This window comes from Pseudorca crassidens, chromosome 19, assembly GCF_039906515.1.
Source record: "Pseudorca crassidens isolate mPseCra1 chromosome 19, mPseCra1.hap1, whole genome shotgun sequence".
Lineage (NCBI taxonomy): Eukaryota > Metazoa > Chordata > Mammalia > Artiodactyla > Delphinidae > Pseudorca > Pseudorca crassidens.
Window position 1 is genome coordinate 38,089,988 of NC_090314.1, and position 27,653 is coordinate 38,117,640.

The 27,653-nt window shown below is 39.4% G+C and overlaps 1 protein-coding gene across 7 annotated transcripts in view; it reads right to left on the bottom strand.

The window, feature by feature from the left end:
• The window catches only part of ACACA (acetyl-CoA carboxylase alpha), a 272,316-nt gene that overhangs the window by 86,022 nt on the left and 158,641 nt on the right, over positions 1–27,653 (bottom strand). For all 7 annotated transcript variants that reach the window (XM_067717545.1, XM_067717544.1, XM_067717547.1 and 4 more), the window contains 10 exons: positions 26,970–26,993; positions 24,193–24,336; positions 23,319–23,415; positions 22,316–22,423; positions 17,222–17,278; positions 16,935–16,979; positions 10,316–10,357; positions 8,859–9,074; positions 6,993–7,148; positions 4,439–4,642 (listed from right to left, as the gene is read on the bottom strand). In XM_067717545.1, the coding sequence (XP_067573646.1) occupies positions 4,439–4,642; positions 6,993–7,148; positions 8,859–9,074; positions 10,316–10,357; positions 16,935–16,979; positions 17,222–17,278; positions 22,316–22,423; positions 23,319–23,415; positions 24,193–24,336; positions 26,970–26,993 (1,093 nt within the window). The remainder of the gene's footprint in view (positions 1–4,438; positions 4,643–6,992; positions 7,149–8,858; positions 9,075–10,315; positions 10,358–16,934; positions 16,980–17,221; positions 17,279–22,315; positions 22,424–23,318; positions 23,416–24,192; positions 24,337–26,969; positions 26,994–27,653) is intronic.

Sequence of the window (27,653 nt, forward strand, 5' to 3'; positions counted from 1 at the left end):
TGGTGGGTTGAGTAGCTAAGATATGCCGCTTAACATTGGGTACATGGTGCTCTCACCTCTCTACAGATTAACCAACTCCAAAAGATGGTAAGTAACCAACCACACATCATACTTTTGAAATCAACAAGAAAGCACAGTGTAAGTTTCACATTTCAGAGACAGACTGACAATGCTTGCCTTCTAAAGTGACTTGAATCCCATATATTCAAAAACAAAGCATGTCAACTAACCAGCTAAGCAGTTCTAGTATTTAAGTTGAGGAACAGCTAAGCACTAAAGAGAATTCTGTTCTTTCCCCAGTGGTAGAAGGCCAGGTTGAGGCTCTACCAGGTCACCTACACTTTAGTCTATTTGATTAGAAGGTGCTTCATAAGTACGATTAGCTATATAAAGGCTTCAAAAATTTCTGACACAAATGGATTTCATCCATCCATCTAGCTAGCTAATTCTTGTTAGCACATAAGACACAGGCTATAGTAAAAAAGAAAAAAAAATTTATTAAAATATATATATAAAATATACATACATATTTCCCCCAGTATACTATGTCTACAACTAGTGAATAGCTCCTGCAATACCTATATTGTCACATAATAAAATCACTACACCAGTTTTTAATTATTTTAACTCAAATATTTCTAGAAGAGTACTTCATATTTCATATATTTAGACAGTTTTATTTGCTTATGAATATTTATAAGGGATGCCATTATTTCAATTCAATTAATATTTATTGAGTGCCCAGAGGTTGTATGACACTAAACTAGGCACCTTATGCATGAATACACAAAACATAGATTCCCAATGCAGTGAATACAAATGCAGATTGGGATGTGAGGGTATGTGTATATACCCACATACTTATTCAGGCCTTAAGTCTACCACTAATGAATAGATTTGCAGATCTGCTAAACAGGCATTAGAAGAGAATTAAGTACTCTCCTATATCCTGGGTACAGTTCAGTTAAGTGAATGCTTAGCCCTTTAGATCAGAGGAACAAATGTGTTCTACTGACTTGTTAATCAGGTCCTATTCTGGGCAAAACTTGTCTTGGGCTGCTTAAAGCCCACCAGAATGGAGCTCCCAATCCTCTTGCACATGACCAATGAAGAAAGTCACCAGGTGGGAGGTAGAATTAGCATTGTCTTAGTAATGTGAGAGGTAGAAATAGTAATGTTTCAAGAGATTCAAAGTGTTACGTGAGGCCAGGGTGTTAGTATGTGAAAACTGGACTTAAGAGGAGATAACCCAAATCAAAATAAGAAAAAAAGGAGCCAAGGCAGTAGGTTCTTGGAACTACATTCCAAGTACATACCTATAGGTCTTATCTTTCTATTAGATAGAAAGATAGGTACAGTTTTGCAAGGTCTGGAATAAAGTCAGGCTGGTCATTTAAGCAATATAACTGTAGGTACTTTCACTGCTGGTGGGAATTTAAAATGGTACAACCTCTTTGGCAAACAGTTTGGCAGTTTCTTATAAAATTAAACATACACTTACTATGACTCAATAATTATACTCATATATTTACTCGAGAGAAATGAAAACATATCTACACAAATATTTGTAAATGAATGTTCACAGCAGCTTTACTCAGAATAGCCCAAACTGGAAAAATAAAGCCTCAAATGTCCATTGACAGGTGAATGGATATAAAAATTTTGGTATATTCACAAAATGGAACACTACTCAGCAATGAAAAAGAACATACCCATAATCCATGCAACATGGATGAATCTCAAAAACACTATGCTGAGCAAAAGAAGCCAGACACAAAATAGTACCTATTGTCTAATTTCATTTATATGAAATTCTAGGACAGGCAAAACTATAATAATAGAAAACAGATCAGTGGATGCCTAGGGCTGGGGCTGCAAAGGAGAATAAGAAAACTTTTGAGGGTGTCAAGGGTTCTCTATCATGACTGTGATGGTAGTTACACAGGTGTGTGCAATTTCACAATGAATTAAACTGCACACATAAAATGAGTGCATTTTATTACATGTAAGTTCTATCTCAACAAAGTTGATTTTGAAATGTGTATTTCCCTCTTACACTACACATTGGAAATCAACTGATTTATGCAGTGGATTACTCAGATCTCTCTACTATGACTGCCTGACATCAGTGTTCACTACAGCTAATTCCACAAAGACTATACAAGGGAAATAAGACAATCTGAAACTCAAGCCAGTCAACCTTGCTCCTTGTTGGCAGAAAGAATAAAAAATTATTCTGGAGCAAGAGGTTGATAGCAATGGACAGCATTGGAAGCCTCTGAATGGTCACTTATCTATCTACGTTGTCTATGTTAATTCCATTTTCTACTATAATGGCCATAGTAATTAAAACTGGTAAAGTATATGTTTTACAAGTTCATGAAAACAGGTACACATTTTGTTTATCACACACTTTTCACCAGAGGCCATCAAAAGGGCTTCTCTTGCAAAACAATCTCTGATCCCTTCTAATCTGCTCCCTTAGAGCCTGGTACTTACTTATGATGGCACAAATCATAATCATACAAGAGAGAAACTAATTATCCACCTTCTTCCATCATGAGGTAAATTTCTTGAGAGGAGAGACCACTTTTTAATCTTTGTATCCACTGCTTGGTACATTATACGTGGTCAATAAATGTTAAATTGATGAACAAATGAATGAATGATACCCATGGTTCTATATTGTTTTAAATTCATATAATGACTCACTAGAGCAAAGAAAGGGAAAAAACAAATTGGCAAGAAGCATCAAGTAGGCTTTCAGGGTGCCAGAACTGAGTTAGAAGCTGTTCCTTTTGTGGTCTCCCTCCTCTAGTCATGGGCTTGAGCTCACGCTTGGCAATGGCTGTTGAATCTCAACTGAAGAGCCTCAGCGAGACCCCCTTCCTTCAGGGCTTACTAAACATGCCAGACCCATGGGAAGAGGGGTGCTCCCTCAGGCTAAAGGCAGCTCATTCGTTCTTTCAGATACTTAGTGAGTGCTTATTTTGTGCCAGGCATAGTACTAAGCCCTGATTGAAGGCATCTGCTCCTTTCATGCCCCTGTGTCACAACTACCCAGCATGAGGGAAATCTAAGAGCTTTCTAATAAAAGAAAGGCAGGGGGAATAGTTATGAAGAACAAACGTATTTATCAAAAACATTAAAATCTCAAGTGGCCATCTTATTTTTCACAAGAATAGATCTGCCTTGAAGCCACTGCAGGAGTTAATTAAAAACATCCCTGCCCATGGAAAGCTTTGACTGAAAATGTCTTTAAGGTTGTCCTGAAAACATCAAATGCAGCAAAAAATTATTGAATACTCTTTCTCTTGCTCACCCCTTGCACTCTTGTGCACACTTTCTCTCTGTTTTAACTGTTCACTTCTCACGTGATAGGTTTCTCTGACCATCTAACTGGGAATCAAAGCACAAAATGAAAGGTCGCTCTGACAACTGTCCAAACCTAGAATTTTCATCTTCAAAATACCGGCAAAAAATATCTTTTCTTACTGCTGTTCCCAGATTTAAAAGGACATATATAAAAACAAGAGACACATAATCTCTTTCTGTCACCCAATGCATAAAACAGAATGAGACCTTCGTGTACACATACAAAGGAGCAAGTTCATCCTTTAATGAGAAGAGAGGCACTCCCCAAGTTCAGGCCAGAGACCTACAATTAACATCCCAGTTCTTAAAAAGATGTGAGCAACGGTGAACTGACCTAAATCCTGTATCATAGCAAATGGCCCAAATATTGAGAAACCAAGGTGGTAAAACAGATTAAAAGGGAATTCTCTGTTATCACAGAACCAATCTACTTAGAAAGTCACTTTCCATTTTCATATTCTCAATTTTTCTATCTGAAAAAATGGGTTAAAGTTTGCCACTTTGCTCTTTTATAGATATATGATACTCTGAACTCTTTGAAGGAAAGATAATGTATGTAAATGGAATAAAGGGCAAGTAAGATAAAGTCACTGCTTGATATTGCTAAAGCTATGGTTATATTACGCTGAAACCTTCCTTCTTTGAGATAGTTCATATTTCAACAATTCCCCTTCCTTTACTTGCCAGTGAGTGGTCTAAATAGGCTGAAAATGGGAACAAGGACAAATCAGATCAGAAAAGACAAGACTGCTCAAGTAGCCGAACAGCCCTCTAAAACAGAGCCCTGGACTGCACAGTTACCTGTGGAGTCAGGTGCACTTGGCACCTGTAGGGCCCACCAATACATGACCAAAGGTTAAGGGTCTCATAACATCCATGATTAGGACAGTGGCACATCTTACGGGGCAAATGAAGTGTTTCAAATTCATGCAACCATTTAAGCTAAGAGAGGATAACCCCACTAGGTGAAACAATGGGATTTGTGAGTTTGGGTCTTTCTGTAACAAGTGGCTTCTCTCTAGGACCAAGTCAAAACTTTGAGGAGCCTGCTTGACTACTGTACCTGTGCGGTCCTGGAGTCAGTCACTTCCTTGTACAGGCTGATGTCCAAGTAATAGCCAGACTCGTTTGTCAGGAAGAGGCGGATGGGAATTGCTTTTCCAGTTGGTGTCAGGCGAATGTTGATTTTCAGTTCTGCCTGGAGGACACGTAACTTCCACAGCCGACTTCCATAGCGCATTACCATGCTCCGCACAGACTCCTCAATCTGACACAAACACAACGCCAAGCACAAAACTTAAATCCCTTGTAACTAGGACCTGTTTTGGGTCTGCCCATCTTTGGGAAGGGAGGAATGGGAAAAGATGCTGGCTTCCGGAGATGTGTCCTCCATGCATTCCTTACAAAAAGTCACAGAGTTTCTCCCCAACCCTACTCTTGCTTAGAACAAGTCAGGGACAATTTCATGCTGGCCTGGCATTTGAGTGGTTTTCTCTGGCTCACGACACCCAAATCCGCGCAACTCCCTTCCCCTTTCCCAATTATATTCATATTGTATGTCAAAGATCTGCGATATCTAAAATTACAAATGGGATTTAAGAGAAAGCCCCAAATAAGAATAAAATCTCTAGTTAAACAGCTATTAAGTAGCATTTATATGCACAGTAACTATGTTTCATTGCACTTTCAGGACCTTAAATCAGCATAGCAATTACCACCATGAGCTTTTTTCCACACAATTTTATAAAACTTTATAATATATGCTTCTTGGTAAATTGCACAAATTAAAGAAAGGCAAGTTGTAGGTGGTGCTAGAATGTTCTCTCTAAACAGAGCTCTGAAACTTGGTCACTGCCAAGTCCAACTGGGACTTAAGTAGATGGGGCAGATGTTCCCTCGTTGCTCTAAGCTTTATATCAAGACAGCTTAGTGCCCCTAGTTTTCAGGGGTTGGCGAGTTATTTTAACCAAATGGCCTTAGATGTGATTTTTCCTTATTGACATACTAAAGCAAAAAAGAATTTTCTTCCAATAGCGCTACAGGCAGCTAGTACATACTACTCAAAATTAATGTTTTCTTAAATTAAGTATCTCTCTAAAATCCTTTCTCAAGTTCTTAGAACATCTTTTTTTTTTTTTCTTTTTTTTTTTTTTTGCGGTACGCGGGCCTCTCACTGTTGTGGTCTCTCCCGTTGTGGAACACAGGCTCCGGACACGCAGGCTCAGCGGCCATGGCTCACGGGCCTAGCCGCTCCACGGCATGTGGGATCTTCCCAGACCAGGGCACGAACCCGCGTCCCCTGCATCGGCAGGCAGACTCTCAACCACTGCGCCACCAGGGAAGCCCAGAACATCTTTTTGAAAAATTTCATACCACCCTTCTCTTGTGGCTCTTCAGAAGTGTGTGCCACCTTGTAGTTTTTTTCTGCTCTTAGAATGGATTTCAAGGAGTTAACGTCTCTATTCCCACACTTGCTTGTTAACCAAGAGATATCTATCCATTCTTTTTTCAAGGGAACAAAAGTCAACATCTCTATATACAGGAAATTGACAGCTATCTATGATTAGAAAGACAGAGCCAGGGCATATGAGTGTTTGGAGTGGAAACAGAGAGGCTGATAGCAAAAACTCATGGAGAAATGATAGGTCATATCTACAAATATATATAGTTATATAGTGTCCAGGGCACGTTTTAAGTCTTCTAGTTTCATCAGTCCCAGAATGCTCAGGAGAACCTTTACTTAAACTGGATGATGAGACTTCATGAAACTCAATGAGTAGTCCTGTCCTTGGCTTTCCTGACAGACAAAGCAACCAATCAGTAGTTTGGAGTCTTGAAGAAAAAAAGTAGAAAACGATTTCTCAGGTCTTAGATGTTAAGTTCAAAAAGCAAAAGTCCATGCCTACAATAGGAGAAAGGGTTCTCCTATTCAAATTCCAAAATAGCATGAAAACGTTAGAACAGAAACAGAGAGCAACCTGTCTTTATTACACCTGAGATAAAAGGTCAAGTACAGAATCACCTTGTTTTCCTTCCTTAAATTATATGGAATGCATTTTAGAATAGAGCCTCAGGGAAGAAAACATACATAAATATATGTGGAATTCCATATCAAACAAATTCTCTTTCCATGGAAAAATACTAAAGAGAACTAAGTTAGACACTTTGGGAAGGTGTATTACTTCCCTAAGGCCACCAGGTAACCTATGAAAAGAAGCAGTAATTTTGCCAAAATGCCCTACAATAGCAAAGTTAGTTATTCCAGATGAGAAATCCTAGGGAATTAAATAAAATAGGACTGCTATCACAGCAAATATCATAAAACAGGTACCAATAGAAGAAGAGGAAGAAGTTTTGCATTTTTCTACTGCAAATAAGTGACCAGCATCATTAACATCGTACCACCTTCAGTTTGGGGGTCTGCTTTCAATGGTTATAGCACATTTTTGCCACCATCCCAGAAACCCAGTCCTACAAGCATTCTGTAAACTTTAAAGATCAAGGGTTCAATCAGCTGACCGAGAGTACCTGTTTCCAGGTCCAAGTGCAAAGAAATATGAATGAATCTCTCGGCTTGTGTTGGCGAGTGCTGGCAGAGAAGCTAAGGAGAAATGTACCTTTGAAGGGTCCATGATAACTGTAGGCACAAAGTTGAGGAAGATGTGGTTGCAGTCAGTCCGGACATTTGTATTATTAAAAGCGACCTCCAACTCATCCATGGCTTCTAGGAGCAGCCGCTCCCCTTCATTTTGTAGATATTCAAAGGAAGCTTCCTATGCAGGAAAGAAAATCACCACCAACATTAATGTGCTTTAAAAGAGGCAATAAAGAAACAGCTGTTAAACACATGAAAGAATGCTCAACATCATTAATCATCAGAAAAATGCAAATCAAAACTACAATGAGATATCATCTCACACCGGTCAGAATGGCCATTATCAAAAAATCTACAAACAATAAATGCTGGAGAGGGTGTGGAGAAAAGGGAACCCTCCTGCACTGGTGGTGGGAATGTAAACTGATACAGCCACTATGGAGAACAGTGTGGAGGTTCCTTAAAAAACTAAAAATAGAACTACCATACTACCCAGCAATCTCACTACTGGGCATATACCCTGAGAAAACCATAATTCAAAAAGAGTCATGTACCAAAATGTTCATTGCAGCTCTACTTACAATAGGCAGGACATGGAAGCAACCTAAGTGTCCATCAACAGATGAATGGATAAAGAAGATGTGGCACATATATACAACGGAATATTACTCAGCCATAAAAAGGAACGAAACTGAGTTATCTGTAGTGAGGTGGATGGACCTAGAGTGTGTCATACAGAGTGAAGTAAGTCAGAAAGAGAAAAATAAATACCGTATGCTACCACAGATATATGGAATCTGAAAAAAAAAATGATCAGAAGAACCTAGGGGCAAGATGGGAATAAAGATGCAGACCTACTAGAAAATGGACTTGAGGATATGGGGAGGGGGAAGGGGAAGCTGGGACAAAGTGAGACAGTGGCATGGACATATATATACTACCAAACGTAAAAATAGATAGCTAGTGGGAAGCAGCCGCATAGCACAGGGAGATCAGCTCAGTGCTTTGTGACCACCTAGAGGGGTGGGATAGGGAGGGTGGGAGGGAGAGAGACACAAGAGGGAAGAGATATGGGGACATATGTATACGTATAACTGATTCACTTTGTTATAAAGCAGAAACTAACACACCATTGTAAAGCAATTATACTCCAATAAAGATGTTAAAAAAAAAAAGAAACAGCTGTTATACATACTTAAGCAGTAGCATGTCACAAGTCATAAGGCACCTGCTGCGGATGTTATTACCTTTCTCCCTAGGGTCAACCCAATGACCACAGGCAGCAGGGGCAGGCAAGGGTCAGATAAAGACCTGCCAGACCTTCCTCCTGCCTCTTATGTATCCTTTCCTTCCAACAGGTGGAGATGCTGGGCATCCCCAGAGCAGCAACCCCACTAGGGTTATATCTCACATATGGCAAACAGAGCAGTTTAGAAAGGAAATCTGTTTAGAAAGGAAAAGCTGCAGAAAGGTTATAGCTATAGGATGCAGTAACAACTAACACACCAGCAAGCACCTTGCTATGTACAGAAAGCACCCCACCTCTAGACAGGTTTACGATGGGGTCACCTCTAACTTTTCTCCTTATCCTCTATCATCATCAAACCTTCCCTGTGATTTCTCTGTTAGCATGCTTTTTCATTTTCTCAAGCGAGTACTATCATGCTTCCATTACCAAGACAACAAATTAAAGGGGGAAAAAGCCCTTCATTACATGGAATATTTACTTCTGTGAGAGAAATGACTCTCAGACTTCTGCTGGTTATTGGAGAGTAGGATGAAAGGGAACAAGAGCCTTGATTCAAAAGAGGAAAACCTGATTTTGACCCATGCCTGTTTCTCTGTCCCTTCCCTCAGGGATAACTTCCCATTAAAGTACAGCACCCACCTTGGTGACCAGATCAGAATGTCTGATGATTGCACGGACAAAGAACCTGTAGTCTGTCACTTCTGTGCCCACTTCCACCTTGGCTGCTCCAAGGTACAGGTGCATCTTGTGATTAGCACAGGGGATGGCAGTAAGGTCAAAATTTCTCATCCGGTTCAGCTCTAACTGGAAAGCTAGGGCAGGCTCCAGGTGACGGTAGATTCGATCTTCCTCAAACTGAATGCAAGAAAAAACAGCTCACAGGAGGCAGTTACAAAATTATATTATGAAAGTGTATGTAAAAGGGATGCTTAAAAATATAAACATAAGCCATGATGTGCCAAGGAGTCAAAAAAGGAGCTACATAGGGGCTTCCCTGGTGGCGCAGTGGTTGAGAGTCTGCCTGCCGATGCAGGGGACACGGGTTCATGCCCCGGTCCGGGAAGAGCCCGCGTGCCATGGCCGCTGAGCCTGCACGTCCGGAGCCTGTGCTCCGCAACGGGAGAGGCCACAACAGTGAGAGGCCCGCATACCGCAAAAAAAAAAAAAAGGAGCTACATACAAGGAAAATGCTAGAGCTTACATAGGATTAGGCACTAAAGTCCTTGTTTACTTTGCAAGCTTTCATCATTTATGCTTTTACAAGTGGTGATGCTCTCCATTAAAAACAAACAAAAAACACCAATTCCCTCAGATTTCCTGTAGCATTTAAAGCCTTCATAATTCATTTTTTTAAAACAGTAAACCAGACTGCTTCACATTAATATCTATTTCACATACCAATATTTCAGTTTTACCCAACGAGTCTAAAATGCTTACGGGCAGGTCTTATACTCTTATCATTTCTGGCAGAGTAAAAAGGACATAGTAAATACTTGGAAAACAAACATCATACAACTTTTAAAAATAGAGATATTTCGCTCTGGACATCCTGTATCCATACATAATTATTTACCTACCTTTTTAAAAAGTTGTATTGACATTTACTGTATGTTTTGTTGAAACTAGACATGTAAAGGGTATATGTCCATTGAGTGAATGGAGAGAGAGAGCCAAAAACATAAGCTGGTAGTAGGAAGAAAGCAACATGGTCTGAAATTTTATATTTTAAAATTGAAAAACAAATGCTCATAAACAAGACTTGAGGATAAACGAACTGTCTGTGGGTGACCAGAATAATCGTACTAAGTACAGTAGCCCTTTAATATTACATCATCAGGATTATCCTAAGGCATAGAGATGATTTTGAAAGTTATCACTTTCTTTGGGTAGGTCAATACATTTGACTGTTTCCTAAACCAAACTCTTTCAGAAGGGAGCCTTTATTAGTTCTAAGACAGATGTAAGGCAAAGGGAAGCATACGTTCAATTAGAGGAAGGAGAATGGCAAGAAATACGGCAAAGATAAGCTACTCTTGGGCTTTTAAGGAAAAAACAAAGATTAAAAAAAAAAAAAGAGGAAAAAAATCAGTTCTTACCTTATCCCTTGCTCGGAATGTGAAAAACTTAGGGAATTCTCTCTGTGTTAAAGAAGCGGGGGAAATGTGTCAGTCCTTCATATATATGGCTCTTTGGGGATAAATACATAGTACAGAAACTGTCAAGCATCTAGAAGACAAGTGCCTAGAAAACATGTTCCTTACCTGGGCTTGGCCTGGGGAATATGCACGATCCTCTGGGTAACCATCACTTTGACCCCACTTACAAATTTGAGAACCACTACACTATTAACCTAACTTTAATAGCTACCCTCTTCTAGGGAAAGAAAAAATATGTATTTTTTCATCTCCCAAGTGGAAAAAGTCTTCTCGGGTGTTGCTCTTGGCAGAACCTGGCAAATAAGACCAATACACCTGAATTCTACAGCACTGCAATAGTAGTTACTGGACTGATTTCCCAAGTTTCTCCTTAAGAAACTCTTAAAATGTAAACTAGCCAGACAGCATAGAATCCCCAATCCATGTTTTTTTTCCTCATTCACTCTTAAGTCAATAATTTCAAAGGTTTAAACAATGACATTTCAAGACAAAGAAAAGTGCAAGATGTTACTTTGGTTCATACCACTATATGTATAGGAAAGAATGGGGTGGAACTAGTGAACGTGTAATCATTAGGTCTTACTGCTCTTTTGCAGGGCATTACACAAGAAAGCAACCAATTTACTAGAACCTTATTAATTAACAAAGATGAATTCAATTAGCAGAGTCCATTAGTTTCTGAAATTTAACTTATTAACACCAAATACCCCTGTTTCTCGGATGGGAAGCTCTACTGGCAGTGCTGGAATCAAGTCATTACTATTTGCCTCTATAGGAGGTTTTATTAAGGCATCTTCTTCATTATGAGTTCAATGTAATCAAACACTTATTGGTACAAGGCAGAGAGACCAGGACTAGCTGCCTACATACCCCTCAATGAACTTCAGGAACCATGAAGGAAACATGAACTGAAAGCCTTGTAGGTGGCAGGCGCTCTCATGTGTTGACCGCCGAATGCTCTCAACAACTTCTTAGGAAAGTATTGTGACCCCCAAAGGTGAACTTGGGTCTGTCTAATGCCAGAGCCTGTGCCCTTTCATCTCTACCTCTTAAGTGTAGGGTGTCACCTATCTATTCTTCCCCTCCCTGCCTCCCCCCACCCCCACCCCCAGCTGTGCCATGCAGCTTGTAGGACATTAGTTCCCTGACCAGGGATGGAACCCGAGCCTCCTGCAGTGGAAGTGCGGAGTCCTCACTACTTCCCATCAGGGAAGTCTCTCTATTCTTATTTTAATCCAAATTCCTTATTTAGAGGACTTCTCTTTCATGAGACAAAAAACAAAAACCCCAGAAATTAAAACTTTAAAGAAAAAAAGCAAAAAACAAAGCAAAACTTGTGGTTCTTGAGTTGATGGAGAACTTCTTGAATACTTTCCACAGGTCTTAGGCTTCACCTTAACTAAAGCTTGCACAGTTAATAAATCTTTTTACATTTTCCTTGGCATTTTAACTGTAAAATGGCTTTTAATAGGCTTCTAGGAGCTTGTTTAGCAAGGCTGGGAAACCACTTGTCCAGGCTTGGGTCTTTAAAAGCCCTTTGAAAGTGGATTTACACAGCACTGATCTTTTACTGATGGTGTTTTGTCCTAAATAATTCTCTAATTCCCCCTGAATGATAATGAAGAGCATGGGGATGACTTCAAGGTTAAGCAGGAAGAGGTTGAGCTGAGCTGTCAGTAGATTTCATGCTCAGGGCTTTATATAGTCTCTGTTTTGGTTTTATTCTCAAGAGGTATGGCTTTCAGAGCATTAGCTAAAAAGTAACACAAGTCAAAAAAGGAAGGGTAACAAAGTCCTTCCATGAAATTTTCTGAAAGAAAAGTCAAGAAAAGTAATGATACAATCTTTCAGGCACACACTCCTCTATTCCTCCATAACTTTAATTAGTTAACTAAAATAGTTATTTAGTATACCATTTACTCAAGTGTGTATAGTGGTAGGAACAAAATGATTTTCCTTCAAAAACATAACAAAAGTAAGCAAGAAACATTTTATTTACTACTAATGCAATTAAGAAAATGTGTAGTAACTGAAAGGCACAAAAAGCAAACAAGTGAATGGAAATAAATATCTTTACTACAAATAATGAAAAAGACTGACGAATTCTTGGCAGAGGTGGGCAAAGACTACCAATCAGAAAAATCACTTTCATTAAGGTTAGCTAAGAAAAGGTGTTATGAGGACTTCCCTGGTGGCACAGTGGTTAAGAATCCGCCTGCCAATGCAGGGGACACAGGTTCGACTCCTGGTCTGGGAAGATCCCACATGCCGTGGAGCAACTAAGCCTGTGCGCCAGAACTACTGAGCCCACGTGCCACAACTACTGAAGCCCGCGCGCCTAGAGCCCGTGCTCCGCAACAAGAGAAGCCCCTGCTCACCGCAACTAGAGAAAGCCCCCCGCAGCAATGAAGACACAACACAGCCAAAAAGAAAAAAGGTGTTATGAGATGACATGAACAAATGTTCTTAAACTTTTGAATAAATTTTTAGCTCCACAGTAAAGTCCTCAATTTAGCATGAAGCATTCAGAACAGAAGATGGCAAGAACTTCCATGCAACGGGAAACCAGGATTAATGAACAATTCTTCAAGAGATAGGGAAGTCTGAGGACTTTTATAGAAAGTCACTTTTTTTTCACATTCAAAAATCACAGAAATACAGAAAACACAGAAAAGAAGAAATCCAGAAGTCTGATTCTGTAGTTTTAATAAATTCCTTCATCCTACCACATCCTCACACGACCAATTTTTCCACTAACAGCATTCATGCTTATTCCATCACTAATGTAATTGCTTTCCAGGCATTCTACTAGTGTTATAGGCAAATATCATAATTGAATGTACACAAATAAAAACCCTCTTAGTGTGCTGGTACCAAAAAACGAATGCAACATTTCTCAGGAAGAAATTATACCCCTGCTGTGTTCTAATCAGCCAACCATCATCAGGACAATCAAAATAATTTGCCTAAATTAGCCAATCAAGACACCCTGCAAATCAGAGAATGTGAAAACCTGCAACAGAAAACATCATAGCTGATTATGATACTAATAATCGTGTTAAAAACCTAATGAGATGAAGAAATTGGAAGCTTGCTGGTGCAATTCTCTTTTACCTCAACACACTGAGAACTAATTATATAGACTGTAATTAAAACAAAATCTCAAACCAAACCTTCTGAAAAACAAATAGTTGATACACTAGCAAACAGAACTACCATTTTTTCCCCAGCTTTATTGAGATATAATTGACATATCAATTATTTTTAAAGAAATGAACTCCTAACCATGATAACTGTTTTCAATAGCAGGCTCTTCCTTCAGGCACAAACGATCCAAAACATTTAAAGTGGGAGTCACTCACATAAAATCAGTAAAACTGCAATTATCTCCTAGGTGATCTACAGCAGAATTTTTTGAAATTTCATGAAATCTTACAAACAAGAAACAAAAGGAAACTTACAGATGAAAAAGTGATTTGGAATCTCATCACGTGGTTTAGACCTAATGCTTTGTTTAAGTGGCAAAGGGTAAGAAATCCGAGAAATATGCATTTTAGTATCCTTAACAAAACTTTGCTGGAAAAAATATGGAAAGCTTCATAAAGTAATACTTATATTCCAATTAAACACCTTCTGCTGCACTTTTTGGAATTCTAGATGTGAAATGGATAAAGACAATACTCATAAAACTACAGAACTGCAGCTTATATAGCTGCAGAAATTCAAAGAGCCTGTTCTTTTGCTTTCGAGGCTACAATTTTTTTTTTTAATATGAAGAAGATATTTACAAGGCTAGACTTGTTTTTCCTCAAACTTTCTGTTTAAATAATCAATGTTAAGCAATTACACAAGTCCCATTATGGGTACTTGATTTAATTAGATGGTTATGGAAACAGACTCAACACCAAGCCTCCTTAATGCTGGTGACTACTGCCCGCTCAGAACAGTCTCCACGTAGAACCAAGAGACTTAGGCAGCAGCAGACGTTCAGCTGAACAGCTCTTTGGGGACTGTGGTGATTAAACAACGAAGTTTTGGAAATAATTCCAGCCTTCGCTGGCACGTGAATAGACACCTAACAATAAACACACTCTCTAGGAACCCCCATGCGGTCTGGCCCTCTTTTGCCTTGTTCTGGTTCTGAAGCAGTCTGAGAGACGATGATTATGTAACAGCACGGCTGCCTCCTTCCACACCAGCCAATGTTGTTCTTGAACCAAACTTGGTAACCGTCCTCCTCTCCTTGCCCCTTCCTGCGCACATTCCCTCTTCTACTCAATAATATAGGGATTTCGCAGTGTAGAACAGGGGAGGCTGCATACATCACAGTGGATTACCAAGAAGCCAGAGAGGTCAAGGGATTCATCTCTAACACTTCCAGAAAGCTTCCACTTTTCCACACTATACTAACTATGGGCGAAGCACACAAGATGACATGACAGAGACTAAGCATCCTTCAAGCTACCACCAGCAGAGGAACTTAGAGCAGCACCATGACAGTGAGCCCCAGATTTGTACAACTCCTGCCAAGGATTCCTGGATATTGAAGATCCTGGCCAGAGTTCAGTAATAGTTGCCCTTGCCCCATGTGTAACCGCTAATCATTTCTCAGGGGCCTAACATAAAAACACCCCAACTCCTTAGCCATCCAATTCTTCAGAGCAAATCCAGTCCATACCTAAAACCTTAATGTTCTCTACGTCCTAAAACAACCTTTCCTACACTTATGACAAATCAAGTCACTTGATAATTTAACTGATTTCCCATTTGATGCCATTACAAATAGAAACTGTAGGATGAGTCCCAGAAAGACCCCCTGCTGGGCTCATTTCCTAGCAGATTTTGCTTAGACATGTCCCTATTCAACCTAAATCCAGAAATATTAAGAGAGCAGGGAGAAAAAATGTTTTAAGTCTACAGATGTATTCTAGGACAGGATATAGATTCAAAGATAGAAAGTATCAAAAACAAAAAACAAAAAAAAACAATGTCCGTGAGAATTAAGTGCTTTGGCTTTAAAAAAATTTTAGTGGAGAGTTTTAATTTATCATAGAATGCTTATTATAAAAAAACAGTTCATGTGCTATAGAAACAAAGACTGTGTCTGAACCATCAGGAAAAAGGAAAACAATTTTACAAATTCAGTATTATTCCCCAGAATAATGCATTATTCCAAAGTCAGTTACAAAAGAAAAAGAATCACATTAACACTAAAGAACCTAGCCCAATACTCTTCCCAGATCCAGCATGTCTACCTGAGTTCTGATCAGCATCTACCAGCTATAGTTTTTATTCATGGGCTCTCATACTCTATCCCCAAGTAACAATTTTATTCTCTAAGCTCCTTATTTTTTTTCCTAAAGCCCCAGGGTTCTCTTTAAGCTCCTCATACTTCTCCACTGCCTCCAGTTCCCTATCTACAGTTATTGATTGATATATATCTGCACTCTGCTTGATTTCCTGACATCAATAACACAGGGGCATTGTGGAGTCCACAACATTTCCTAAAGCATTTTAGGAAATCCTAGCTCTTTAGCCTGCAGGCTAGGCTCTCTTGTTTCTCTATAGACTAGACCAACAAGGTGAACCGTGAGAAGGAAAACAAAATGTCAAGTGCTAGAGACCTAATAAACAAAAGGGCAATAAAAGCAATCACACACAGGTCCTTGAGCTTAGGAAGTCCCTTCCAGCATCCCAAATGTTATCTTCATTATTGCCATTGAGCAGGGCTTGAAAACTAACTTAATCATCTTAATTGCTAAAAACAAAACAAAATAAAATTCTCATCAGAAATATTAAGACTTCTTAATGTCCTTTGGAATCTTACTTCACCACATTAGGATCAATTTTTAAAGTAATATTGTGACTCCAATCAGCCATTTTGGAGAATGACATCTTGACTGCAAACTGGATTCTTGACCTCACTGCTATAATCACATTGCGTATGATCATACACATATACACCACAGTCCAGATGTCAGGCTATTAACTTAGCTCTCTTTATTAAAATTTTTCAATAAAAATTTTAAACTCATAAATATTAGTAGTTAATTCAGTTAAATGGGAGAAAAAGCAACTTAATTTTTATTTATTTCCTCCTCCTAGAATTAATGTAAGATGAAAACACCAACTTGGGCTCTGTTAAGGCATTTTAAATAATAAGTGATTGTTCTTCAGAACTGACAGTTCTCAATAACAGAACTTGAATCCATCTTTGGTAGAAGCCAAGACCCCAAGTACGACTGGCAGTCCTTGATTACTGATTCGCTGTGTGCACAGAAGAAATTAGTAGTTAGCTCCTGCTTCTACCTTATTCATCTGGATAAATGCATGTGCTCATTCTTAACTATTTCTCAGACATATACTGAGAATTCATTATAGGGTAGAAAAGGAGGAGGAAAAAAAACCCTTTAGTTTGAATACGCTATAGAAGAACTGAATATTCATTATAATACTTTTTCAAAGAAGAGGGACCAAACATCAGACCAGCCCTTCTAAATAATCAGCAGGTAACAGATAAAACAGTAAGTAATCTTTCACCACTGTTGCTCTTACTTACATGAAATCTCTGATCCACCTCATAGTTGACCTGTTTTCTGAAATCCTTTCAAATAAAAGAAAGGAAGGAAAAACAGAAGAAGAGGGCAATTAGTAATAAAATTAAAAACCAATTGAGGAAAAGGTGATGACTTTAATGCTTTTTCTTGATTAAATTTATACCAAAACAGTTATTTCTTTGCATAAATTCTACAAGTAAGCATATGATTATAATTCCATTTTTCACTTTTAAAGTTCTAGCAGCAGCATAAGAAATATTAAAGAGATGCATAATTCACATGCCAATACCTTTTGTGCAACCAGGAAAGTAAGGCGCCGGATCCCATGCTCAACCAGGGTAGCTTTCTACAAACAAACATGCAAAAACAGAAGCTAGATGAGATCTCCATTCATCCTAAGTTTTAGCCCATTCAATCCTCAGACGGCTGTGATTGCACTAAGCACTGTTTTGGATATCTATGTCTTGACTCAGTATCTTCAAATTTGCAAGTAAACAAATCTCAACGTGGCTCCTGGGAATAAGACTTACAGAATAGGTTTTAAATATTGACCTGGACAAAACTGAAAGAGAACTCTGGAGGAGAAAAGGTCACATGAGGCCACCTAAATTCTCTAAGGACTGATACATATCAAGGTAGATCTTAACACAATTTCTGCTTATAGAAATTACACTGGTGGGCTTGTATTTAAATGTGAAGATCAATACTGATATAGAAGCTAAACGAAATCAGGTAGAGGGAAAAGAAGAAATTCCATAAAACGGAAAATTCAAGTACTAAACTGTTATTTAGACTATAGACATCACCTACCATCTGATACAGCATTCCCAGAATTCGACCTAACAAATCCTAACCTTTTCAGCTCTAAAACATTTCCTCCCTACTTTATATGAAGGTATTTTAAAAAAGATTCTCTTTAAAAGTTGTTAAAAACAATGTCTAACAGGCTTTTAAATTTAGTGATTATTCATACTTCCGCTTGGTACAGGCAAGCAGTATATTAGAAGAGACCAGCAGTTTCAAGACAGCCCCTTACGTGAGTCTTGGGCCTTTGGCTCTAAGCCTTCCTCTACCCTGTACTGCTCTCTCATCTCAAAAGGCAGAGACAAAGAAAGAGATTAATGAGCTAAGTAAAAGACATGCTCTTAAAGGTCCCTAATAAAGAGGGGCTACATGGCAGCAAGTAGAAAAGCAATTCCACCCACTGAATGACCTAAAAACATACATGAATAACACAAATAGAAAAAATATGTGGACTTTCACAACCTACACCCTGACTTTAATTTTATCACATTCTTTAACCAAGAGATATATCCATAAGCCAATTCTTAACTTTCTTGATATTATATAGTTTTTAAATCCAATTTGGCTACCCCTCATAAACAAGCACATCCCTGGACCATTTCCTCTTATTTTTCCTTTTTTACTATGGCGTTGCTTAGTAACAAAATTAACAGGATAAGCAAAAGATAACTGGAAAAAATTAATTTCCTAATAATAAATTCCCAGGTCATATATAAATAAATTTTGGTTTAACTACATTTAAAAATGATTGGGGGACTTCCCTGGTGGCACAGTGGTTGAGAATCCACCTGCCAATGCAGGGGACACGGGTTCGATCCCTGGTCCGAGAAGATCCCACATGCTGCAGAGCAACTAAGCCCATGCGACACAACTACTGAGCCTGTGCTCTAGAGCCCGCGAGCCACAACTACTGAGCCCATGTGCCACAACTACTGAAGCCTGTGTGCCTGGAGCCTGTGCTCCGCAACAAGAGAAGCCACTGCAATGAGAAGCCGGCGCACCAAAAGAAAGAGTAGCCCCTGCTCACCACAACTAGAGAAAGCCTGCGTGCAGCAACGAAGACCCAGTGCAGCCAAAAATAAATTAATTAATTAAAAAAAAGAGATTGGTATCATACCCATTAGGGTAAATAACCAAGTATTTGTAGTATAAGAAAAGAAAGGGAGGAAGGGAGGGAGGGAGGGAGGAAGGAAGGAAAGAAGGAAGGGAGGGAGGAAGGGAGGGAGGGAGGGAGGGAGCGAGGGAGGAAGGGAGGAAGGGAGGGAGGGAGGAAGGGAGGGAAGGGGGAGGGAGGGAGGAAGAAAGAGGTGGGGTGGGGCGGTTGATGGTTCTCTGACTCTCAGTGTGCCAAGGAACAGAAACATTTCTTCTGACACCAACAAAGAATTCCACTACAGCCAAGTCCTTCAGAGACAAGCATCAATAGCTATGTTCTGGCCAGGGAAGAAAATAACTTTAATAATGCCATAATTTAAAATCAAAATTGTTATTGCTTTAAAAATTCCACAAGTGGCTGACAATAACAGCAGAGCAACAGGATTCTGATTACATTGTAATAATGCGGGTCTCACAGCAAGTCCACAGCTATTACCCAGCGATTAGGCGTCAGCACCTGGAGAAACTCCATTTACACTGGCTGCTTCAATCTCCTCCACAAGTCATTTACAAATATATGATCCTAATTTCTATGAGAGAAAAAAAGACATGCTGGGACTAGAAGATTATTTGGACAATTTGGATCAACCTATTTGATAGTTTAATGTGTGCTTAAAAAAAAAAAACTTTTTCTAAACTGCTAGGAGCATGATCATGAAGTGAAAAACAAAACTAGTTATCACTTCAGCTTTTTTAAAAATTGCTTTTGCTTCTTTTTCTTTTTTATATTTTTTTCACAACAAGTAGGTGAAAATGCCTAATATGCCTGGGTAAGCACGGCACGTGATGCACTAAATAGCCTCTTCAAGCTTGGAATGTTGGCACCGTCTACCCTTTCCCTACTGAACAGCCACAGGCAGACTCTGGGTTTCTCTATGCCTCAGTTTACAAGTCCAGTAAAGGAAAAAGGTAATTTCTTATCATCAATTAATGTTACAAATATACATAGTGAAAATGAAGAAACTGCCTCTTTAAATCAAGGTGTGATGATATATGTCACTTAGAACTGAGGGTAATAAAAAGCCTAAAGTTGAGGTCAAAACAATCAATTAGTGCCTCAAAACCTGGGAAGGAACTCTCATAGATTATTCCATCAAGCAACAGCATTAGTAGCCATGCACAACATTAGGACTCTTCCAAGTAAGGTCACCTTGGTCACTGGTCTCAGGTTAATTTTATGTGGTCATGCATGAGTCAAGGGCAAGAAGGAAGTTAGATTTCTCTTCTAAAGAAAAATTCCGAGGCATGACTCCTACTTTTACTTCTCTGGAAGGACCTTTCCTCACCACAATCCCACAGTCAGTTCATGTGCTGTGACAGCATCATGGGGAAAATGCTATGACACACATTAAGCATAAAATTACCATCTTTTCCTGGGTATCAACCATTAGCGTTATATGATGTGAATGTCTATGGCACTAATTATTTATACTGCTGAATTAAATTTTTTTAAATCTATTGAGGGGCTTCCCTGGTGGCACAGTGGTTGAGAATCTGCCTGCTAATGCAGGGGACACGGGTTCGAGCCCTGGTCTGGGAGGATCCCACATGCCGCAGAGCAACTGGGCCTGTGAGCCACAACTACTGAGCCTGCGCGTCTGGAGCCTGTGCTCCGCAAAAAGAAAGGCCGCGATAGTGAGAGGCCCGCGCACCGCAATGAAGAGTGGCCCCCGCTTGCCACAATTAGAGAAAGCCCTCGCACAGAAACGAAGACCCAACACAGCAAAAATAAATTAATTAATTAATAAACTCCTACCCCCAACATCTAAAAAAAAAAAAAATCTATTGAGTTCTTTCTTTATGACAAGCACTACAGACTAGGTGCTTTCCATTCAAAGAACACACATAGGTCTTGTCATTAAGGGCAGTTGTGGAAGGGTACTTTGGCAACTATCATATATCGTAATGAAATATAACTGTAGATGATCATTTTGAACATTAGACTCTAAGCATCTTCAGGGCTAGGAATGTATTATTTACTAAAGCACCTAGATCTGTGCCCCCTAGAGCTGGCATCAAAGCCTTAAGTTCTAGTTTTTGCTCTATCATCTACCAGCTGGTGATTAAAGGGCCTTAATCTCTCGAGCTTGAGCTTTTTCCCAGATGTACAACTGAAATAATTCCTGAATAATCTAACCCCGTGGGACTGTGGTAAGGTGCAAATAAAAAAATGTATACAGTCTTTAAAAATAAAAAGTATTATTATTGTTAATCAATTTATGCTGACCAATTAGAAATTCAAGGGAGAAGAATACATTTTAGTTAGGGTTACGCAGAGAAGTCCTCATAAAAGAGGGAAATTTTGAGACAGTTCTTAAAACAAGCAGGATTTAGAAAGAAGGTGGGGGGCGGAGAGAAGGGAAGGAGGGAGGGAAGAAAGAATGAAAGAGGAAAACATTCCAGATAAGGGGCAGTAGAAGAGATCAAGCAAACAAGGTAGATGAGATAAAGACTTAGGTCTTTTCATGGAACAGCAAAGGCTAGATTGTTAGCCTTCATTAATAGGCTGATGTCAAATATCAAGGTAAGGAGGTATCCTGAAGGCAAGAGAGAGTCACTGTTGAGTGGGAGAGTAACTTGGTAAGGGGGCATTTTAGACATTTAATTTTGTGGTAGTGAGCAGAATGGAAACTATCTGGAGGGGAAGGGTGAGGATCACAAGTAAACCTGTCGCAGTGTCTCAGGTACAAGGTGAGGAAGGGTCTAAACTAGAAAGATGGCAGTGGAAATATAAAAACCGAAAAGAAGGGGGAAGGAAGAAAGGAAGGAAGGAAAGGTGGGTAGGAAAGGAGGGGTAGAATAATGGAACAGCAAAAAAAGGAAGAAGTCAATGATTCCTGCATGATTGGGGGCAAAGGGTTTGGTTACTTGGTTTTTTTTGTTTTTGTTTTGTTTTTTTTGTTTTTGTTTTTGTTTAGGGGAGAGGGGGGACCAGAAGAGGTGAAGGAAATGATAGGAATTTACATTTAAACTATATGGAATTTGATGTCAACACAAGATATCCAAGTGACATAAAATTGCAAGGAGGATGGAAGTATAACTGATATTTTCAAGGCTGGGATGGAAGGGCTCAGAGGGTACCTGAAGGGAGTTTGGGCCTAGACATGCAGAGTTAAGTCACCAAAAGGAATTCAGCAGGTGACTGGAAGTTCCAGACTGGAGCTCTGGAAAAGATTCAGGAATACAACTTCCCTTCCTTAAAACATTTTAAACATTTGAGGTCTAAATTTCTTGACATAAAAAAATACATGCATTTTATACTTTTGAATCACTTCGGCACTTTACCCCTACAAGCAGAACTATGTTAAAGACATAGCTGTTATCAGTGATAGGCCTCATATGCAGCAACTGATAAAAGGATGGATATGACACACCGCGAGAAGGAAAGTGGCCATCACCAGTTTCCAACCAACTGAGGACTTACATTTTGCTGGGTAAACTCTCGGAACATAGCTGCTAGCCTGTCATCCTCGATATCACAGTCAGTTTTGATAGCCACATTCAGAATGTGAATTGGTTCATCCCTGGGGATCTGTAACCCAAGAACACAAGGCAAGGAAATTAGGAGGCTGGCTAATACAGAGATGAAGAGAAGTTATAGTACTTGGTAGGATACCTGAAAAACAGATATGGCCCACAGGACATTTTCTGCTAGTATGAATAAGCAAAATGAAACCACTGCCCAACACCCACAGTGGAGATTAAATAAAGACACCTAACTTTAAAAAAATAAGGCAGCAAAGGCATTAGCTAAAGGCGGCCCCAAATCTTGGCTTGATATGAACTTGAAGACCACTATGTCTCAACTTTTTCACCAATAGAATGGGAATGAAACCATTTGCAATATCTCTTCACAGAATGTAAAGGAAAATGAGTGAAAGAAGCCATCTGAACATATTCCCATATAACATATTTCTAAACAGTGGAAGTATCAAACCATGGGAAAATAACCTGGTAGGGAAAAAACAGGATGTGTTTGCAGAGAAATGAAAAGAAGGGTTTAATAAAAGGACAAAATTTTAAACAAAATGTCGATTTTTTCTACTATCTGAAGTCCACAATTCCTTGAAGACTACGAACGCACTGCTCTGCAAATATACAAGCCATTACTGAGTAAGAATTAAAGCAATCAAAGCTCAAGTCTTTGAAACAACATTCAGAGACCTAGAGGCAGCTGCAATGGATATAGACAGCCTCATTCTAAGCTATGGATTCCATGATTAATACAGTGGCTTTTATTTTTTAGGTTAGAATTTATATTCCACCTGTTTCTAAAAATACTTTGATGAGGCACATAAAATTAAATAATATAAAGTAGGGTAAAAAGATGAATTCTTCCCTACAATGTTCTACAATCAGAAAGAGAGTATATAGTACAAATCCTGTATCTGAAGGAGCAAAGCAGTCTCCCAAAGGGGACACTATACCTTGTCTTCATCATATAGAGATGTGTGACCTGCCTCAGGGAACGTGGGGCTTTGGGGTGGGGAATCACAGAAGCAGCCCATCACTTCATCAAAGATCCTGAAAAATACCAAAGAAACACCCACGATGAAAACCCAAGTGGCAGAAAATCTAAGTGGCAGGAAACGAACACTGCCATTGCCAGCTCTGTCTAAAAGAATAATCTATCCTACCCTGCACTCAATTGTCAACTGAATAGAATCACCAGTGGCTAGAGGTGACATGCAAAATTTCACCAAGTGGCAGAAATTAGGAGGATGGATTGTTTAAACTTTAATAAACCATATATATTTCTTCGTTTTAAAAAAGAATGATCTGAAGCTTTTTTGTTTTGTTTTCTTCATATGTAAGATATGAGCAGTGCTGCTGTCATCATCGGTCTTAAAGTAACAGAAAGAGCCTGGGACTAGAGCAGTGACACACCAACGTAATTACCCCTCCCCCTAGGGTAATGCATCAGTATACATCAAGAGATAGATGCTGAATGCATTTAATCAAAAGATGTATCGTCTCTGGTGGGGCTCACTCTAGTGTTGTGTTTAATTTCTCCTGACATTTCACTCATCACAGAGCAGACAGTTTCTTGTGTTAGCTACTAAGGAAAAGATGTTTTTTGTTTGTTTCTTTTTTTCTGACCAGGCTCATATAACAAGTAGAGGCTTGTAGAGTCTGCACAGAGGTGGAAAGGGAAGGACCTATACCTCTCCCAGAGCATATACCGCAAGGGCTACATCTCCTTAGCTGGCCCGTGGCTAATCAGGGGACCTCTGTTCATTTTGAAGAAAGCTGAGATGCCCAAGGCTCCCCTTGTATAGACACAGTTCCATGGTGCCTTACCTGACAAAATCTTCAAAAGTCCGAAAAGAGACCATTCCGCCCATCCGCTGACACGGTGGAGTGAATGAGTTGTCCAGCAGCACGTCGCTGACACTAGCTACATGAGTCATGCCATAGTGGTTGAGGTTGGAGGAGAAGGACATTCTAAATGGTAATTCAATCAAGTGCATTAGACAAGGAGAGTAGGAACAAGGACTGGGAGAGTCACAACAGGGAAAAGGAGCTGGGAGGAAACTGAAGTAGGGTCAGGTTGCAGAGCAGGTTTGGTTTTTTACCCACCTATAGATAAGGCTGTCTTGCTAGATTCACATGAACCCTTCCACTGGAATTTCCCCTCACACAAACCATATTTTTTACCAATCACTCCCCCCCCAAATTTCTCCACATAAAAATCTAAGGACTGTCAGGAATATCATGGTGGTTTTAATACCATGACATCATGACATGTCTAAGGAATGAATAGCATATAGGGGTTAAAAACCATCCTGCATCTTCCCCTTCCTTAAAACGTCTCCTCTTTTAAAAGGATGTAAACAAGCCAAGTGAGTTGTAACTAGGCAACACTTAAGGCATTTTTCTCTAGGAATTGTAATAGATTAAGTATTCACAGATAGATATATGCATATCAACAACAACTCTAAGTCATTTGGAATGGCTTAGTAAATCATAAAAAACACAATTCCTCAGAGAGAAACAAGTAACAATCTGTAAAAGGAACTTTACTGACGTATCTATTTTTTCCTTGAATGGGCTGACGGGGAGCACAGTTATGAGGATTATAGCTTCTCCCTTTTTGAAAGAGAGACAGTTTTGCAAAATTTCCTTTTTTATATTTAAACACATTTCTATACCAAAGTAAACATATCTTCATTGAAAGCCCTTAATGAATCCCAGCAAGATACAAAAGGGCAGAGCATGGGTTTCAAAGTACGTGTAAGCATGACAAACAAGTGTAAACGGAGATGCTCAAAGAGAACCGATTTGTTCAATCTAAAAACATAATGAATCTGGATATTCCTTGACGCACCTCAGCAGGATGTACTCATAGATACTACTGTAAAGTGTTTGTGATGCCCAGTGAATCAGGACAGTCTGTTAGGAAGGACCAAACTAAAGGATGCCTCCAGGACTTGCCCAACATGTTACTGGCATACTGATCTGAAGCACGTCCAGAGCAAGGCAATGGCACTTGAAATTTGGGGAGCTGCTCAAAAGTCTCCTTGAAGTACACTGCCTGCAGTGTTGCAGGGGGCAAGAGAGCCAGCAAAGTGGGCTATAGATCTGGGTACATAAGCGTACTCTATTGCAAACTGTAATTATAAAAGGCAATGGAATTTTTTACAGAATGGGAGTGCTGCTCACACAGACTATTAGAGACTGATACTCCCGGTTTTTATTCCTTTGGTAAATGATGACTATGAAAAAGTACTTCAACTTTTGACAGTACCAGGGACTAGAAGGTAGAGTGGAAGAGGAAACCATTGATACCATGAATGAAACAGACGAAACACACATCAAGCAAGTCTTACACATGGTGCTCACTAGAAACTGGGATTCAGAGCTGTATGAACTCAGAAGTGCTGTCATCCTTTTCTAGGATCACCAAATATATTTAGTAAAGAAGCAAGTTTGTGAGGCATTGTATCTTCTCTTTCTGCCTGGCATTAGACAGGAAAGAGAATCCAGATAACCCTTAAAGGGAACCCCCTCTGAAGATGCTAACAGTCTATGCTTGCGGCAAACATGGAGTTAAGAATCTTTTTCACTCAACTGAACCCCATCGGAAATACCCACATTTCAGTTTCCCCCACTGCTATGCTCTTGGACCAGGACAGCTAAAGGCAAGCAGGAGTGAAGCAAGCCCACTCTTCAAGAGCAGACAAGAGGACCAAACAAAACACTCCCTTGCCTCTCCCCATCCAAATTGGATGCCAAAAGCTATACACAGTTTTGATTACTTAATATTTAAAGGGAGAGGGACAAAATAAACATAAGCCTATAAATATTTCAACAAATAACTGATCATCTACAAAGACGTCAGCACCCACATGTTACGGCTTTAAGCACTTTGTGGATTCCAGTCAGAACTGCTATCCTCTCAAACTTGCATTGTGTTGCCTTGCTTGGCTCAGGAGCAGAAGGAAATCAAAATGTTAAAATACCACTTGTGTTATTACTGGTCTGGAAACGTTTCACAGGGCTACACACATCAAAACTTCAAATACACTTTTCCAATGTAATCTCATTACATGTCTGAAATAAAACTTGACTTTCATAGCATCATAACACTTTATAGAAAAACAGCTAACAAACTGATGAAACATGAGATCAGCTATTTCTGCATGTGTGTTCCTCTAAAAGGAGAAGCAAATTAGAGAAAATATAAATTGAAAAACTGATGAACAATTTGCCAGGATAGGAGTAACTGTAAGGGTTTCTCCTCTGAAAGCCCCAAACAGAGAACTTAGCAAAATGAGATGTTTACAGCAAAGCTGAACATGGGGCAGAGGATTCCCCTATTGTACACAGCTAGACGGGAGCTGTTCCATACTGAGGCTTTTCGAGCACTGCTTTTTGAATGGCTGAAGAAAAGCTGAAGACATGTTTTCCAAACAGAAAAAATAATTTAGTATGTCCAAAGGGGAGCTCAGGACTCCCTAGCAGAAAGATAACATGTTAGCTTGTCAAGTGTAGTGTTATTTTTTCCCCTGATTTTCCTAAAAGGTGCTTTTAATTGCAGAAAAAACAAAAAACAAAAAAAACTAAATATACGGTACCTGTTTAGCGTGGGGATGTTCCCTCTGTAATTAAACAACCACAGTTAGTTATTGATAGGTTAGTGCAAGCCATAATAAAAGAATTGTCAGAGCAGATACAGACCAGTCGTGAGGAGCCCCAGCGTGGCAGCTCTGGCATTCGGCAGACATAATTAAGTGCTCATTACCCTTCAACCCCCCGGGTGCCTCCGCCTCCTGACCTACCTCACCACAGCAGCTGTTGATGGAAAGGGTCAAAATGTATTTACCATGGAGTATTTTTTATAGCTCTATTACAAAATAATAATTCAGAGTAAGGATAAACCACAGGCTCATGAAAATTAAAGCTGTATAATATGGTATATTATCTTAAGCTTCAACAAGAAATATAATTCTCGACAAAATTCTTAGAGAATCTTCTTAACTTGTTCCTATTTTACTAAAAATGCAATAAGGAGGTTCAGAGAAGTTGATTCCACAGCCTCTCCCACCTTAATTGATTTTCTAGGATGTGTGATGAACCTACAAACTCTCCTCTAGAGAAAAGAAGCCGGGCACCTGGGCTCCCAGCTCCCTTTTCTAATTCTCTTTAACCCTGCTCTTCCTCCTGCAGACTGGGCTGGGATGGGGGTAGGAGGTGGTGTAGGAAAGGAGTGTACTCTGTGCCATAGGAGCTTAAAGGAATTGAAAAGCATGCAGGAATGT